The 19,185-nt window shown below is 34.9% G+C and overlaps 1 protein-coding gene across 1 annotated transcript; it reads left to right on the forward strand.

The window, feature by feature from the left end:
* Window positions 1-4,033: 4,033 nt before the first annotated feature.
* Window positions 4,034-17,566, forward strand: slc27a1b (solute carrier family 27 member 1b). Its single transcript, XM_051097025.1, has 13 exons — window positions 4,034-4,228; window positions 4,932-5,105; window positions 5,548-5,942; window positions 6,227-6,388; window positions 9,474-9,543; window positions 9,615-9,706; window positions 11,218-11,327; window positions 13,350-13,559; window positions 13,644-13,770; window positions 14,861-14,998; window positions 15,078-15,242; window positions 15,596-15,742; window positions 16,863-17,566. The coding sequence occupies exons 2-13, from the start codon at window positions 4,933-4,935 to the stop codon at window positions 17,018-17,020; spliced, it is 1,947 nt and encodes a 648-aa protein (XP_050952982.1). The 5' UTR covers window positions 4,034-4,228; window position 4,932; the 3' UTR covers window positions 17,021-17,566.
* Window positions 17,567-19,185: the final 1,619 nt, after the last annotated feature.

Here is a 19,185-nt window from a genome sequence, read left to right on the forward strand (position 1 = left end):
TATGCCCAAAAGGCTGTCGGCGCTGACACTTTTACTTGCTTTTAAATAGTTTGTAAATGTCTGTTTGCATTTTACTTTCACTTTCAATTTTGCGGCAATTCGGCGTCAGTTGACTGAATTAACAACAAAACAGTGCAACAAACTTACTTATATTAAATGTAGAATGTTTAATTTATTAACAAAACAAATTCAAATACCATGCTCTAGACCTAATATAAAATAACAATTAACTTTTAACTTTAAGTTTAAATATAGAACACTAAAAATCAGCAAACACAGTGGGACAAATAAATGTTAATAAGCTTCCAAAATGATCTTAGACAAAGTCATTTGCCAACTTCTTGTCTTTCTCACCTCAATCAACTCACATGATAAATGAAATCCGACTCCTGCTGCTGATCTGATACGACTGTTGTTCTGCACACTGCACTGTACAAAAAAAGAGGTAAAAATCAAGGAAATTTCTCTGGGATTTCTTTCTTTTTGCTGGATCAAAAACGTACCACACCATGACACCACATTATCGCATCGAACCGAACCGAACCGTAAATTCTGTGAACCACCGTTACACCCCTGAACTATGCTGTATATCCAGCTATATTCATATTCATGTCATATTCATCATGTATTGTACATAAAATTTGTGTTGCCTGGTTTTTAATTGGAAAAATATGATTTCAAGTGTGCAAAAACAGATTATGCTACTGGGTGAACTGCTGTTTCCTTCTCATGTTTTTATCTATTTCTTTATTTGTAAAAAAAAAAAAAAAAAAAATAATATATTTATGTGTTATCAGCATCAGTCATCTAAATTCATGTTGGTCGATCACTATTCTGATTGGACACAACTATGGTTGGCCAGAAACTGTAATTTTTTATTTAGTTAAATATAATTTTGTTTGCCTGTTGTGTCACTCCCTTCAGGTCAGGATGGAGTATTACAATCTTTTTTCCCGAATGCGCAAGGAGAAAGCCGAACACAGAACCAGTACCAGTACCAGTACCAACAACAGTCAGGTACATTAGTGTGTGTTTTAGTGTTTGGGACATTACAGCAGCATTTGTGGCTTCAGATGCTTTGTTCTTTCTTGACTTTTTTTACAGAAACCTCTACGGAGTGACGGCAGCACAGCAGAGTCACAGATGTAAAGCGATTGTCGTGAGCTGAAAGATTTTGTACAAACTCTCCAACACAAGATACATAAAGACTTTCTGTGACAAATGAAGACTTTTCACAAGCTTTAACTCAACAGTACACGTTCACAGGGGTTAATCGTCATCCGATGACTATTGCAGATGCTGGGTTGTCACACAGAATATGCATCACAGGCCTGTCGTGGCATCCCATAGGAACAGATAAAACTAGAGTTAGAGTATTTAGAGATCTGTTGAATTATGTTGATTAATGAAGCAAGTCTTTAGAAGCAAGGCCATAAACATGTCTTGAACATCTTCAAAAACATCCTGATTTTTAGCTCATGAATAATTTGTCTGTTGTTTCTGCCTCCATTATACAGGAATGCTAAGACTGCAACAACCAAAAGTTACCCTCAGTGATATGTATGTTACCTATATATTACCTATATAACATTACATTGTATTTTTGTATGCAGTTTTCTATGCAAACTTTATTTTACTTCATTTTCAGGGAAAAGGGAATAAATGGGATATACATTAATAACTGTCATGTTATATGCAAGTTACTTTGTTTTCCCATTTAAAAGACTGACAGCTTGAGATTTATTAATTTCACGTTTGGTGTGAAAGGGCCTTTACAGTTGCCAAAAATATAACTTTGTTTTTTTCTTTTTGTCATTAAAAAAGCAATAGGCATGCCAAGCCCAAAGTAATGCAAAAAATAAAATAATGCAATTAGTTGCTTTTTAATGAAGTAAGGCAATATTGTAAAACATTACTTTTAAAAGTAATGGGGGGCTGACACGAATGACACGAGCACGGGCAAGTGGTAAATGGAATGGAAGAATGTGCTTCTGGAAAGAGCAAAATAAACATTTCTGAGCATCTTATCAAGTTTAAGAGAGATGGGCAGACTACTCAAATTGAATAAACTCCAGGGATGTTAGCTGACTAGAGTAGCCGCTTTACTGGAATAGAAATTTAATTTGGGTTAGATTACACAAATCATACGTTTCCTAATACTGAAACCATTTCTGGGTGGTCAATTGTTTCTCTCACTAGTGAAAATACAAATCAGCTCACTCTTAAGTCTCAGTTTATTATTCTGTGTTGTGCAGAATAATCGAAGAAAATATTGCTAAAACATGAGCACATGAAGAGTAAATGACATATTTTAACAAAAACATAGTGCAGTAACTGTCAGATTCAGGTAAATGTGTGAGTGCAGTGCACAATAATGAGTTCTCAGCTACTGGACAACAAAGAACCTCTACAGAGTGATCAGATGATCCAAGAGTTAAAATGTAAACTGGTTTCCAATGAATTTCTGTAAAACTTGACACCTCGCTTTTTGTTTCTTACCCCTGGATGCTTTATTGCAGTTTATACTTGTATGTTGTGTTTAAAGTGAGCGCATGACAGTAATGGGTCCATCTTAAATATGTAAAGAAAATGAAGCATATGGTGCATCCTCATGAATAATCACTTTGGATTATTGCTATGACACATGGAGTTTAACTGTGCCACTGATTATGGTAAAGCAAAGTTAAACATTTTCATCTTATGTCATATCAAAGAAAGATAAAAACAGAGAGAGAAAGAAAGAAAAAAAAACTTCTAAAAATGTATGAACCTCGTGATGGACTGGCCATCCATATAGGGTTTGGATCCAGCTCCCCACAATAAGGCTAAAGTGATTTAGATAATAGGATGGATGGATGGACTTCTGAAAAGTTTGATTTAAAGATACTGTTCACAACTTTGAACCCATTTTAATTCTTCTAAAATGTCAGAACAAAATAAAGTTCAAATTGAAGAATTAAAGCAACAACAACAACACACTGCAACTGACCTTACAGAACTGTGATAATAGTACATTATATAATTATAATGATGCACGGAAATACAATTTCATAAAAACTTCAAAAGGGAATTTTCATAAACAGAGCCTATTTAAATATTCAGCCACTGGCTCGACCTACCCCAGGACTTTTGGCTCAAATTATCCCACTCCTACCATTTTAACAAACTTGTATCATCCATTCTAACAGTATAGCCTCATATTTTTTATTTTTATTTATTTTTATTTTTTATTGTTATTTATATAAATGTAGTCACCAAATATCCCGTGTGTCTCTCCTTATCACAAGGCTAATAAAATGGAAAACTCTTAATATATTTGTGGTCACATCACCAATTTTGTTTAAGGTTGCCTAGAAAACAAGAGGTGGCTCAACTTCCCCCGCAGGTTCCCTTATTATTGATGGTCATATTATATGGTTAAGTAAAATGAAGTAAAAATAAGTTTTTTGATCTGAATCTTTTAAAAATGGTTTGAACTAACATGGACTGTAGGCTAACTTTTAGAACTCAGATTTTTGCACATTTAAGGGCCGACTGGTTAATAAATCTGTCGAGATGTAGACTTACTAGACGTTAGCCTGTATACAAGCTGTTGTACCTCTTTCAGAGAAAATATTTGAGTGCAAAATGTTTTTGATTTAACGATACGGTTGAATAAGAATTCATTCCAGCGTAAGAGAGGGTGTGAAACAAAAAAATTCGTTGAAAAAAAAAACTTTCACTACCATAATCCGATATCTTGGTAAAAAATAGAATGAGGAAAACAGGCCTATGGTCAATTAATGTGTTACAGATGTTAAGAGCAATAAAACTCATTGCGAAATAAAGCCTTTGCGACATGTCTTGTTTATTGAGTCATCGAGCCTCATTTTTCAGAGGGTTGCGTTTCGACAGGACCCCGAAACAACCAGTCCAGACACGCAGCACCGGGAGAACCCGCACACCGGTGACTGACATCTATGTCGTCCAATGAGAGTGGAGCGCGTGTGGGTGGGGGCGGGGCTTCCAGACTGAGGTGCGCCTACTGCGAGCCAAGTGTGTTGACTAGTGTCAATAAATGGGTATGTGTCATCTTTTGTACGTGTCTGTCGGTTACACGCATTTGTCATTAAGTTCTCGTCAGATCTGTAAAGGCATCCCGTGCAGCTTTCAGCGTTTCTCTGGGGTCATTGCGGTTAGAGGACTGAACGGCGGTCAAAACTAAACGGGCAGATCTGGAGGAGCGCAGGCAAGTGGATTTCATGAGCAAATCTGTTATCGACCTACTTTTCTTGTCATAATTACTGTATGCACACGTCTGATGTTAGTTTAAAGTGTATTTCATATATCTGGTTGAGTATTCAGTTCTAGCTTTGAAGAATATATTAAAATAGATCTACGCCGTGGCTTTATAACTTACTCTCTAAGTGTATAATAAAATAAGTGAGATGTCTTTTTTATGTGCAGTTTGTCAGTTTTGTAATAAAGAATCACTGTATCTAAAAATTTGCTGTCAGTACATCACACCAAGCATTTTAGAGAGAAAAAAAAAAAATGTTTCTAGCTGTTTCTTGTTAAAATGGAATATGATGACAGTGGAAGATTTGAAAAATCATTCATTTAAAGATGTTTAAGTTATATTCAAAGAGTAGTTTAGCTGTCATTATTGAAACCAATCAATATTTGAGAACTGTAATTCATAAAAAGTCCATATTTTAACTTATTGGATGTGTGGCAGACGTTTGATTGCAGGTTCAAGGTTTATCCAGATGTTTCTCCAACATATATATATAATTGTATTTTTTATTTTTTTTATTTTTAATAATCACTATCAAACTTATAAGTTTAAATGCAGATGGAAGTACAAATACTCTATGCAGTTCCTCAGTTAATATGGGCACAAGTGCATAATAATTTTAAATGCTCAGTTTCTCCTGTCCTCTTTCCTCTAGGATGGGTGCGGGAGACGGGTTTCTTGCCCCGGTAGCGGTGATCTCGGCTGGGTTATTGAGTGTCCTGGGCCTTCCGTGGTTTTGGACGTTGCTGGCTCTTTTAGGAGTGTATTTATGTTCTGGAGGATGGAGGTTTCTCTATGTGGCCGCATGCACCATCAAGAGAGACTTTGTGTGAGTATAACCCACTTTCTCTCACTGTTAAGTTATATATGAAGTAAAATGGACCACAAACCAGCCGTAAGCGTCATTTTATTTAATATACATCATCTGAAAGGTGAATAAATAAGCTTTCCATTGATGTATGGATTTGTTAGGATAGGACAATATTTGGCAGAGACACCACTATTTGAAAATCTAGAATCTGAGGGTGCAAAATATCAAAATACTGAGGAAATCACCTTTAAAGTTGTCCAAATGAAGTTCTTAGCAATGCATATTATTAATCAAAAATTAAGTTTTGATATATTTACGGTAGAACATTTACAAAATATCTTCATGGAACATGTCGTTAATTAATATCCTAATGATTTTTGGCATAAAAGAAAAATCAGTCATTGATTTGATCTATTAAAAATGTATATAATGTAGCTCTTTCTTTCTGTGTCTCCTCCAGTGGTCTGCAGGTACTGCTGCGTGTGAAATTCTCCATCCGTCATTACATTCGTACGCGCAGCACCGTCCCGTCCATATTCGCCCAGAGGGTGGCGCTACACCCAGACAAACCGGCTCTGGTGGAGGAGTCCACAGGCGAGGTGTGGAGCTTCTCGGAGCTGGACCGGCGATCTAACGCTGTGGCGCAGTGGGCCATCGCACAGGGCTGGAGGTCGGGCGATGTGGTGGCCATCTTCATGGAGAGCCGGCCGCTCATGGTGGCGCTGTGGCTCGGACTGGCTAAAGTGGGCGTGGAGCCAGCGCTCATCAATTTCAACCTGCGACGTGATTCGCTAATGCACTGTGTGGGCGTGTCCGGAGCGAAAGGGATGGTGTTTGGGGCGGAGCTCCTGGACGGTGAGACACGGTTTTCATTTATTTTTGTCTTTTTGTAATTTTTTTCAAAAGGCCATTAGATATGTGATGGTGTATACATAATACAGTTTAATATGAGCAACTGAGACAAAAATGACTTATTTTATCCTCCATTTGCCAAACATTTACTCAAAAGTTGTTAACCGTTCAAAATAATTATATAATAAGAAGAAATATGTGATGAATGTAGACAACTTCTGATAATTTCACTGAAAGCCCTTATGAACCGAGCATTGATTTTTCTGTTGGTGTCTGTGTGTTTGTAGCGTTGTTGGAGGTGAAGGAGTCTCTCAGCTCTTTTTCTGTCTTCTGCACCGGTTCGGCTCCGGCCGAGTCTTTGGATTCGTTGTCATCTCACAATCTGGATGTGCTGCTGTCTTCGTCTGCTGACACACCGCCCGCTGTCACGCACAACAAGGGCTTCAACGGTCTGTATGAGTGTGTGTGTGTGTGTGTGTGTTTGTGTGTGTTTATGGATGAGCTGCATATTTCTGTGTGAGAGAGTGAGGTTATTTTACAACAGGTAAATGTCTCCACATGTCTTCTGACATATTTGAGATGTTGTAATCGTTCTCTCCTCTCTCATTTGTACTGACATGAAGACATGTCCAGGTCAGATTTCATAGGAAAAACAATTGAAAATTCCAAAAATATATGATATTTTGCCTAAAGAAGACAAACTCTCTTTAAGGCTTTTTATTATTTTCATTAAAATAGAGCAAAATTTCCCTCCCCCACTTTAAATATTTTATTCTCGAATTTTGTTATTTTATATACATTTATTCATCATATGTCAAATTTATTATTTTGACCAATGTGCTTTGCAACAATAAATGCAAATATTCTAATAAAAATAATAATACATAACTTATTATTTATAAAACTATGCAATTATGTTTTAAATATTGATTCTCATTCGATTCTGTTCGATTCAATCAAATCGATGATCTTAAGTCTGTGTGAATTTTATAGTGACTATTACCATGATGAATTAATTATTTTATAACGCAAATTTTATTTGTACAACATATTGTTTTTTTCTTATATGTGACCCTGGACCAAAACTAGTCTTAAGAAGCACAGGTATATTTGTAGCAATAGCCAACAATACATTTTACTGTATGGGTCAAAATGATCAATTTTTCTTTTATTTCAAAAATCATTAAGATATTACATTGAGATCATGTTCCATGTAGATATTTTGTCAATTTTCTACCCTAAATATATCAAAATTTAATTTTTGACTGGTAATATGCATTGCTAAGAACTTCATTTGGGCAACTTTAAAGGCGATTTTCTCAGAATTTTCTTTCTTTTTTGGCACACTCAGATTCCAGATTTTCAAATAGTTGTGTCTGAGCCAAATATTGTCCTTTCCTAATCAATAGGACGCTTATTTATTCAGCTTTCAGATGAGGTATAAATTTGAGTTTCAGAAAACTGACCCTTTGTTTTGTGGTCTGGGGTCATATAAATCATGAGAATAGCCACAATGTTGTAAATCTTGTTTATTTTATATATTATGCTTACATCAAAATAAATAAATCATTACAAATATTTCTATGATGAATACACCATTTCACAATGTAACATGTTTTATATTTGCATTTAAAGTAATATGTCATTAAATAAAAGTCATTACAATAAACAGAGTAAAATACAATTATTTTCCTATGGGGGAAATGTACTTGATTGCCTAAAAGTAAAGATTTCGCAATGCTACAAAATCTGAATAGTCTTAAAAACAGGCTACATTTTCTTAATGCTCAATCTAATACATGTTTCTTGCTTGTGGGTTTGGGGTCAGTGTGAGCCGGATGTGTTTTTGGCAGGTTGTGTGAGATTCACCCCTTTACAAAAAGAGAGAGAGAGAGAGAGAGAGAGAGAGAGAGAGGGGGCAGGGGTATTATGTGTGTTTTCAGTGAGAGAGCAAGTGTTAAAGTGGGGAAAAGGTTACATACCAGCCAAGTGCAGCGCCTGAAAGAGAGAGAGTGAGAGAGAGACTGAAAGAAAGTCTGAGCTGCAAAAGTGGATTGTGTGGGAAAAACACAATAAAAGGAGAAAGAGAGCAGAAAACAGATCCGGTCACTGAGGAGATGCCCAGAAACCAGGATCAGGAGATATTGGAGAAAGACACCAGTGTCTGAAACAGACTGACTGACTGATGGACGAGGGCATGTAAATGTGTCAGAGGGTGAACAATTATTGGTTAATTCACCTCTGACCCAGTCAGCTGGCCTGATTTAGTTCATTTGGGTTCAGTCGTCTCCAGACGCGAGTCAGATCTGACACAACCTCCCTCAGCGACACCCAGCAGCGTCTTCAGCTGAAAACATGAGTCACACAATGTATTCCTAACCTTTTCCCCATAATGCATATGGGGGATACAGACTGATTCATGTCCTTCATTACGCAACCCGTGAAGTCAATGATTTGATGTGTGTAGAGTGTGAGTTTACTACAGGGTAACTCTGAGTGTAAATCACATGTAATAAAATAGGGTTATTACAGTCATTGAAAACATGGAAATATTAGGGAACTTAAAAATATGATTTACAGGCCTGGAAATGAGCAGATGCTAAAAGGTCTTCTTTCTTTCTTTCTCTTTTTCTTCATTCATTCATTTATTCATTTATTTATTTTTGAGTCAGCTACATTTTTTGCAATCAAAATCACTGTTAAAATGATTTTTAAGAAACTTCTTCCAGATATGTCTTGCAGATTTAAAAATAATAATCATTGAATTACAGCAACTGTACTGTAACAGCGTAAATTACTGTAATGCAACTGTGTTACATTGCTAATAATAATAATTAAAATAATATTAAATTATTAAAACATTTTTATGTATTATTGAATATTATTATATATAAAATAATAGAAATATTATATAAAATACAATTAGGTTTTCTGTATATTTTGTTACGAAGCAATTTGGTCAACTTATGTTGTTTCTTAAAGGTGCTATAAAAATTAATTTGACAAATAAATATACTGAAAAGATGAATTAAAATAAAGTGAAAGTTAATGAGGGAAATGTGCTGTATGTTCATAAAAATAATGCCAGAAATGGTCATATTTAGACAAAATATAATTTACAGAAATCAGCATATCCTAAAAAGTTACTGAAATTTTCATAATGAATATAGGTTTGTGTGTGTGTGTGTGTGTGTGTGTGTCTAGTTTTGCTCTGCTACAAATAATTAATGTAAATTGGTCTTTGAATGCAATCAAAATGACATCTTCATTTTGAAGAAGTCATCGAAATGTATGGAGATTCATTTGCCAAAGACATCTTAAATTAAAATGAACTCTTCTTGAAGAATATAGTAGACAAACTGGACATATGTATCTCTTTTAGTGTCAAAATAAATCTAAATTCATAATTTTTAGGGCTATTTTTTCTTTTAGGGTATTATAATTGTCTTTAAAAACAAAACTACAGGCATATATAATACATTATGTGCTCACTTTGATGCTGTTTCAGTGATGTGTATGTGTTTCTCATCTCAGACAGGTTATTTTACATCTACACCTCAGGAACAACGGGTTTACCTAAAGCTGCCATTGTGGTTCACAGCAGGTTTGTGCAACACTGTTCTTAAAATACTGAGCAAATGTCATGTGTGTGACTGTTTTTCTCTGTGTAAACAGGTACTATCGCATCGCTACGTTTGGATATTACTCCTTCGGTCTGCAGCCGGATGATGTTGTTTACTGCTGTCTGCCGCTCTATCACTCCGCAGGTCTGTTTGCAGTACACAAATGTTCAGTTGTGTCCTTCACTCAATTGCGTTTACAGATTACAACACCAGATTATACCATGAATAATAATATCAACCAGGTTACTAAATTGGCCCATATTAGTTTCAGATTTTACTAGTAACATCTGGTAACCTGACTAGTGTAATAGTTCACCTTGAGTCAACTCCATACTCTATCAAGAGCCTTGTCAATGGATAAACATCTTGTTCTTGTGAGTTTTGATGAAATATTGTGTAAGATAAAGTGCCAAGTTCAGTTCAGCAGTTTTGTATGCACTTGTTTGACATCATTAGTTTGAGTAAATACTATAATTTTAAGTATATTACAGCATTTTATCATCAGATATCAGCACTATTTAAAAACATATTGATGACCACCAGTTCATACCTATTTACATTTTGTGTATATTAAACACGCAAGGTTTTGAACTGTTTTTAGGAATAAAATGTTGTATAAATGTCACCAGCTTTAAAGATATGCATTTTCCCCTTGTTTTTGGTGGTAAAATGTTATATAAATCAGTGTGAATGATGTACAGCATGAACAAACCCCTTAGTAAAAACCTTCAGAATATAGAGAGGAATAAATCTGCTAAGTTTGGTGTATGTAACTTTTAGTGAAGTGGAGAAAATGGTCACCTTAAAGATAATGTATATTTTACCATGTTTTAAAGGTTAAAATGGTGTATAAATAAGTGTCGATGATATATGAACAAACCCCTCAGTAAAGGCCTTCAGAATATAAAGTTTAGTGTTTGCAAGTGCTCCTGAAGTAGAGATAAATCTTCTCACCTCTAAAAACATGCATTTTCACCATGTTTTAGGGGGTAAAATGTTGTAAAAATGAGAGTTAATCATATATGAATAAACCCATCAGTAAAAATCCTCAGTATATAGAGAGGTAAAAAACTGCTAAGTTTGGTGTATGTAAGTGCTGCTGAAATGGAGATAAAAGTGGAGATAAAAATAGCCTTTAAATATGTATTGTAATTGTAATTATTAAATTAAATGCTTTAGTCTGCACCCCTGCAAATTCTTGAAGGAACACATTAAAGGATAGGTTACCCAAAAATGATTATTGTGTGATTAATTACTTACGCTCATGTTGTTCCAAATCCATAAGACCTTTGTGCATCTTCGTAACACAAATTAAGATATTCTCTGCTTTCTCTATAGACAGCTACATTACTACCACGTTTAAGGTCCAGAAGGGATTTAAAGACATTGATAAAATAGTCCATGTGACAACAGTGGTTCAACCGTAATTTTATGAAGCTATGAGAATACTTTTTTTGTGTGCAAATACAACAAAAGTAATGACTGCATTCAACAATTTCTTCTCTTCCTTGTCAGTCTTTTTTATTATTATTTTTGGATGAATCGCTTTAAGTATAATTTGTAAGTGATGAAATTGAATGTGTAGTTTAGGTCACAAGAGTTTAGCAGACATGATCCGTCTAATTAACCAGTTATGTCTCTTCTCTCTTTCCCAGGTAACATTTTAGGTGTGGGTCAGTGTCTGCTGCACGGTCTGACGGTGGTGATCCGACAGAAGTTTTCCGCTAGCCGTTTCTGGGATGACTGTGTGAAATACAACTGCACGGTGAGGACCTCAGACCTCGGGCACAGTCATTAGTCATTACACTAGAAAGCAGTGCAGACAGTAAAACAACAACAACAACAGAAAATGTATTAATCATGTAATTATGCATTTAGGATTAAATGAATGAATAAATAAATTAATTAATAAATTATCAAACTTTTACAGTAAGTTAAAAGGAAGGAGAAACACTTTGTATATTTTTTGTTGAAGACCATACTTCCTATCAGTATTTGCGTGCAAATTCACCAATATGTATAATATGCAGTGTTGGGGAAAATTACTTTTAAAAGTAATGCATTACAATTTTGTGTTATTCCCTGAAAAAAGTAACTAATTACGTTGCTTAGTTACTTTTTATGGAAAGTAATGTGTTACGTTACTTTTGCCTTACTTTAAATCTGAGCAGGGCTTGCTTCTTTGTTTTTAATATAAAACAATTCTAATGTAAAAGCCCTTTTACACCAAAAGTGAAATGAATTCACCTCACACAGCAAAATCCCCAGTGTTAATTTAACACTCGGAGTGTGGACACATATAAACACTGAAGCAGTGTTGAAGTTAACGAGATAATTAGGTGATTAACAAAGTGATGATTGATCATTATTGAAGACACCTGATGTTAATAAGCAGAATCACCAAAGGAGAAAACCAAAATTTTTAAGCAACCATTATAGTGGTCAGTGTTTGCATTAGTTGGGCTCTTGACCCTTAAATCTTTAATGCTAGAATTTGTTTGGCTGCTGTATTTGAGTTGAAACAGCCAGACAAGCCAAAAGCTCAAGTCACCAGGTGATTATGTTTTAACATATTCATTGTTTGATGTAAATCATCTAGAGTCTAATCTGTAAGCTAGTTTTTTTTTTTTTTTTTTTTTTTTTTTTTTTTTTTGTAATAGCCTTGACAATCCACAGAAGATCCAGCACTTCCTATACATTTTGGAAAATTTTTTTTTTTGCAACCTGTTTAAAAAAAAAAGTGTTTCACCTAGGCACACATAGACATCAAGAACCAGCCCATGAATCTCAACAATAGTGACAAACGGCATATTCAGATAAACAGATCAACTCTGAACTCTCATAATTTATTCATGCCGCAATGCATGATGGGAGTCATGGATGAGTTCTGATTGGCTACAACACGCTTTTTGATGGTCACCGTTGTTGTGATTCTCACACTGATTCTTCATGTCTGTGTGTCTAAATTAAGATAAACTTTTTTTCATCATCTGTCTGATTATGGCGAAACTGATTGATCTTTTGTTCACAGTTTTTTTTTTTATAATCTGTAAGGAAATTCTATGTCAAATACTGAAGTCACTATATGATGATAAAGTCAAGCACAGTCAATGTCATCTTATTGACGTTTGCTCTTTGCTTGTCTGGCTGTTATAATTAATTGTAATTGCAGCCAAACAAAACCTAATATTGATGATTTAAGGGTCAAGAGCCCAACTAATGCAAACACTGACCACTATAATGGTTGCTTAACAATTTTGGTTTTCTCCTTTGGTGATTCTGCTTATTAACATCAGGTGTCTTCAATAATGATCAATCATCACTTTGTTAATCACCTAATTATCTTGTTAACTTCAACATTGCTTCAGTGTTTATATGTGTCCACACTCAGAGTGTTAAATTAACACTGGGGATTTTGCTGTGCAGGCTGAAAGAAAAGTACATTTATGCAGATCACTCTTCAGCTAAAGAAAAAAAAAAAGCACAAATGTTAATTTATTGAAAGTAATTTTTGCTTATTAGTATGGTTGAGGATATTTATTTTATTTAACATATTTAATTGTTGCAGGGCTATGTCATATTTTGAGTTTGCATGTTCACATTTAGTCTAGAATACAGTAACATCATGTTTACTCCCAATTTCCAGACAGGAGACTTGTCAATCAATAAATGGGTAAAAAAGTAACTGGCGTTACTTATTTGAAAAAGTAACTCAGATGTTTTCTTAGAAATTCAAAAGATTGTTGATGGTCTTAAGTGTCAAAATGAGTTTTGTGTGTGTTTGCAGGTGGTCCAGTACATTGGTGAGATCTGTCGGTATCTATTATCTCAGCCGGTCCGTTCGTCTGAGTCTCGTCACCAGGTGCGTGTTGCCATGGGCAATGGCCTGAGGCCCAACGTTTGGGAAGAGTTTATGAAACGTTTCAACGTCAAACGCATCGGTGAGTTTTACGGAGCCACCGAGTGCAACTGCAGCCTCGCCAACATGGACAACAAGGTGTGTGCGAATGTATTTGAACTCGTTAGATTCGAACAGGTATTCTGTGTGGTATAATGATGTGTAATGTGCCCTTCTGGCCAGGTGGGGGCGTGTGGCTTCAACAGTGTGATTCTGTCCAGCGTTTATCCCATCAGACTGCTGAGAGCAGACGAGGACACCATGGAGTTAATACGGGACGGTCGAGGACTGTGTGTCCCGTGCAAACCAGGTGAGAAAAACACACACATGAAAACATACAGCAGATGTGTAATTTAATATCTCAAGTAAAATAAACATAGTAATAAACTGCATAAAATATGCACATTAATATCTAGTAGGAATATCTGTCTTCTGCTGAAGACAAACATTTCTGTGTGCTCAACAAACATTTCTGATTATTAGCGATGTTGAAAACTTTTGTGCTGCTGAATATTTTTTGTGGAAACCATCATGCATTTTATTTTTCAGGATACTATTTGAAACAGAAAAATTTTGTAAATTTATAAATGTCTTTACTGTCACGATTGATCAATTTAAACCATTTCCGGTGAATAAAATTGTCATTCCTTCTAAAAAATCTTTCTGAACCAAACTTTTGAACACTAGTGTATGTTTTGCAGTAATGACCTGCTGATTGTACATTATCCTAAGTGTGTGAGAGTTGAAAGATTTATCTCTCTTTTAACCTATTAACCTGTTGTGTCGTATTTGCCTGGAAACTTAAACGGAGCATCTGCGTGGTTTTCTGAACACATACCATGACAGAGCAAACAAGTGAATTTCAACATTGTTTCTAAAGGTCTTCCTTTGTAATTCGTAATTGGGTTAAAAGTCACTGACCGTCTGTAGCAACGGTAATGTAGATGCTGAGTGCTGTGTGTGTCCTTGTTTGCTCTCTGAGTTTCAGTAAACACACATATTACATCAACAACAAATTAAGTTTTTATTAATTTGTTTAATGTCCATATTATTTGTTATAGTTTTATCCATGTTTATGTTAATTATATTTGTTTGTATTTCTCCATTTCCATTTTTGTTTCTATTTAATTTTAAGTAATTTTGTTGTGTTTTAGTAATTTTTAGTCTTTTTTTTTTTTACTTCAGTTTTAGTTTATTTTAATAATTTTATTAAATGACAATGTGAAATGTTGCCTTAGAAAGTAGCTGAAATAAAATAAGTGAACACATATTTGATCTCAAATAAAAAAGTTTTTGTTTTTGTTTTTGTTTTTAAGTTAGCTATAATAACCCTGGTGTAAATATGCACATACAAGACATTAAGCACTACAAGTTTTTGGTGAATTTTCTGTGCAATTTAGGAGAACCAGGGATTATCGTTGGCGAAATCAATTCTCACGATCCTCTGCGTCGTTTTGATGGCTATGCGAATCAAGAGGCCACCAGTAAAAAGATCGCTCACAACGTCTTCAAAAAGGGAGACTCGGCGTATGTGTCAGGTAAAGTTGAAGATCTCCAGATATGAACTGATATGTGTGCTAGATGGGTTGCTCTCACTCTGGTGTTTCTCTGTCTCAGGTGATTTGATGGTAATGGATGAGTTTGGTTACATATATTTCCGGGACAGAGGTGGAGACACGTTTCGCTGGCGGGGTGAGAACGTCTCCACCACTGAGGTGGAAGGAATCCTGAGCTCTCTGTTGAATCAGACGGATGTAGCCGTCTATGGCGTCTCAGTGCCAGGTGAGTCTGTGTATGTTCAAAATAATAAACAGTAGATATCTTATGTAAAGAAAAAAAAATGTAAAAATATAATTCTGGCTTTATATCTTGCAGTTGCAATTGCAGATGTTTCTTGTAATTGCACATTTATGTCTCTCAGTTGTGACATAATATCTCACAATGTGACTTTAAATCTTGTAATTGCACATTTATATATCTCACAACTGTAAAGGCACAGTAAACTCCAGATCATGATACAGTGATGTCAATGCATGTGTTTGACATCCAGGGACATTTGAAGATGTCTGAAGACATTAAAGCGTGTGTTGAGTGAAACTTTGTGGTGTTACTGCAGCTGTACTCTTTTTCGTCAGGTGTGGAGGGGAAGGCAGGAATGGCTGCCATAGCAGACGTGACGAATGACTTCAACTTTGAGACATTTCTACGAGATGTGCAGAAAGCTCTTCCCTCATATGCTCGCCCTGTCTTCTTACGACTTTTACCTGAGGTCGACAAAACAGGTGACAGTCATGCTCAGTTTCCTTCCGTATTTTCCATTGTTTACCTCAAACACACACTGTAAAAATGACTCTAAAATACAATGGTAAAAATGCTATGGTCAAAAACTGTTAATGCATGAAAAACGGTTAAATGCATTTTAAAAATGTTTCTAAGTAACTAAAAAAGTTTAAAATTAAAGTTTTTCTAAATAACTAAACACTTTAAATGTAAGTTTTTCTGTGTAACCAAATAATTTTTACATTTAAAATTATGTGTTTCAGTTTTTCTATGTAAACTAAAGTTTTAAGTTTAAGTTTTTCTATATAACTAAAGTTTTAAACTAAACGTTTTAAATGTAATTTTATATGTAACTAAATAAGCTTTACCTGAAACTTTTTCAAAGTAACTAATCTTCTTAAGTTTAGGTTTTCCTATGTAACAAAAGTAACTAAATAAGTAACTAAACAAGTAACTAAGTTTTCTATGTAACTAAAGTTATAAATTTAGGTTTTCTATGCAAGTAACTAAATACATTTTAAATGTTAGTTTCTGCAAGTAACTAAAGTTTTAAATAATTTGTTTTAAATTTAAGTGACTAAATGTTTTAAATGTAAGTTTCTAAGTACCTAAATAACTTTTTTCTAAATAAATAAAAAAAGTCATCTTTTAATTCACAGTGAAAAACATATTGACATTCCTAGAATCACATTTCTTGGTATTTATTTATTTTATTATTATTATATTTTTTTAAATAATTATGTTTCTTGTAAGTTTTTGTTATTAATTATGTACATTTGGGTTTTATTTTACATAAAATGTTTAATTAATGTTTATTGTATTATTTTAGTACCACATGTTACCATGATGGCATTTTGCATTTGTGTGCACTTTGTTTATATTAGTATTTCTTCAGCTTGTGGAAAAGCTATTTGTGATGAACTTTGAGTCATCATGTGACTTTCTTTTTTTATCACCTTTTATGGTGGTTTGTTAGTGTATTATCAAGACACAAAACAGATTTTGAGAACTTGTCATAAATTAACACAATATCAGTTAATGAAATATACTTTTAAATTGCAAATTAAGTTCGATCCATAAAACCTAAAATGTTGCTACCAATTTTTTTTCTTCCACCCACAGGCACATTTAAAATCCAAAAGACTCGCTTACAGAAAGAGGGATTCGACCCACGACAAACCAGCGACCGGCTTTACTTTCTCAACAGCCGTTTGGGCCGTTACGAGAGTCTGACAGAGGAACTCTACAACACCATCATGCAGGGAAAAGTATCGCTATAAGAAAGAGAGATAGTGGGGTATTGATACAGTTTATTTTACAAAATCAGCTAGATAACTGGACCACAATCAAGCTCATACTTTTCACACTGTTGAGTTAGTACTACAACTACAAGTTCTGCCTTTCATGTTGTTCGATAGATAAACAAGTATTTCAATTCAGACACATCAGTAACGGTCTGTTAACGTGAAATTCGTTTTATTATTCCAGACCTCAGACATGTTAGCAATAATGCAATGAACTCACTTTGTGAGTAGCTGAACTAAACAGAAAGGTGCTTTACATGATTTTTTGTTTTTTTTAATTGCATAAAATGTCTTTACTGCCTGATGGATATCACTGGAATAGGTTTCATGAGGTAAATACACTACTGTAAAGGACACAAACTGAGTCAGGGAATCAGTGTGATTAACCAGTCAGTCAGAAGCAGCTGCGTCTGTGTTTGGGTTTGCTGGTTTTGGACAGGTTTTCACATTCAGCTGCCAATGAGAACAAATAGATTTCTCTGGGTATTATTGACTTATTTCTCTGGAAGTCACTTACAGCACTGTTAATGTGGTCAACACTGTGATATCGAGACGTCTCTATGATTTCAGTCTTTTAATACGTACATATATTCAATACAGACATGTTTTATGAAGAGTATGCAAAACATCTCAGATCACACACATTTAATGTTACAATTTCAATTTTAATATGTCTGAGAAACTGCACTGAATCAAAATATTCTGATGTGATGTACATAATCATTAACCATTTCAGAGGTTTTGGCTGTTTTACGTTCACTTAAACTCAATTTTCTCAACAATTTTAATAAATTTAACTTAACAGTTTTACACCATGAAATACGTGAGCATGTTTTTTTCAGCTTTAGGTAACTGCAAAGTGATGTGAATTCTTCTCTCATTATCATAGAGACACTAGTTATAATTCAACCAGAAGTGTAAATTTCATCGTTATCATGGTTTTTCAAACCTCTGTGGACTTGAACACAAAAGAAGATATTGTAAAAAATGTTCAGTGCCCATTCCATTATGGGCAAAAAATAGTGAAACATTTCTCAAAATATTTTCTTTTATTCTCTATAAAAGAAAGAATGACAAACAGTACTTGAACAATGGGCCACATTCATGAAACAGGAGCAGAACAAATTTTTGTGTAAATTGTTTGTAAAGGCGTTCTGACGTAAACTTCCGAATTCATGAAAATGTTCGTATTTTCAAAATGTTAGTTGGTACGAAAGAAATGTACACCTGCTCCCTACCACATGTAAATGGTGGGTAAAACGTTCTTGTGTTCTTTTTGACAAACTGATGACACTGAATTTTGATGCACTGCCATAAACACAAGTTAATTTGCCCTTGCCCTCTATTTTATTTATTTTTCTTTTTTTTACAGCTGAATTGATAACTGTAAAACCCAGCGCTCATCACTGTCACTATTTACCCAGCTGTAAAAAGAGGAGGGGCAGGACAAATACCGACCAATCATCCTACAACAATAGAGAAGTCAACAGTGCCCTTTTTATATTTAGTAATATTCTTAAAAATGAGATGCAATACACCGTGGATACTCCAAATCATAGCAACCAAAGCTTTTCAGCTGGAAAAACACTGTTCCACGAAAGCGTTCTCAAGTGCCACCGTTTTCAGCGCTGGCCGTTTTTCAGAAGAGCACCTCACATTTTTTGTTGGCTAAAAACTCTTTGGTGGACAGAAGTTAATTGAATATTTATTGTTATGCATATGGCCTATTGTAACGGGACTCCAGTGAAGCGTGTTAGATCCAGATGCGAGCTTTATTAAACACAGCGTAGTCAAGACAGGCAGGGTCGATCTCCAAACAAACAGTAATACAAAGGCAAGACAAAAGCAAAATCCAAATAAGCAGGCAGAAATAGCAGGCAAAATAAACAGGGCAATGAAACAAGGCAAAAACTATGACAAAGAAACAAAACTGTGGAAATAACAAAACAAGGCAATGAAAATAGGGAAAACGCTTGGTAGAATCCGCACAGGCAAAACAATACTTCACAAGGCCTGTTTGGTATAGGCCTCCTTAAATGGCCACCAAACAGGAAGTAACCCAAGAAGCAGCAGAGGGAGTGGTAACAGTGAGTTAATGGGTGAGGGCTCCCTCTGCTGGCGTGGCGTTACACCTATTAATC

This window comes from Labeo rohita, chromosome 1, assembly GCF_022985175.1.
Source record: "Labeo rohita strain BAU-BD-2019 chromosome 1, IGBB_LRoh.1.0, whole genome shotgun sequence".
In the NCBI taxonomy this organism is placed as follows: domain Eukaryota; kingdom Metazoa; phylum Chordata; class Actinopteri; order Cypriniformes; family Cyprinidae; genus Labeo; species Labeo rohita.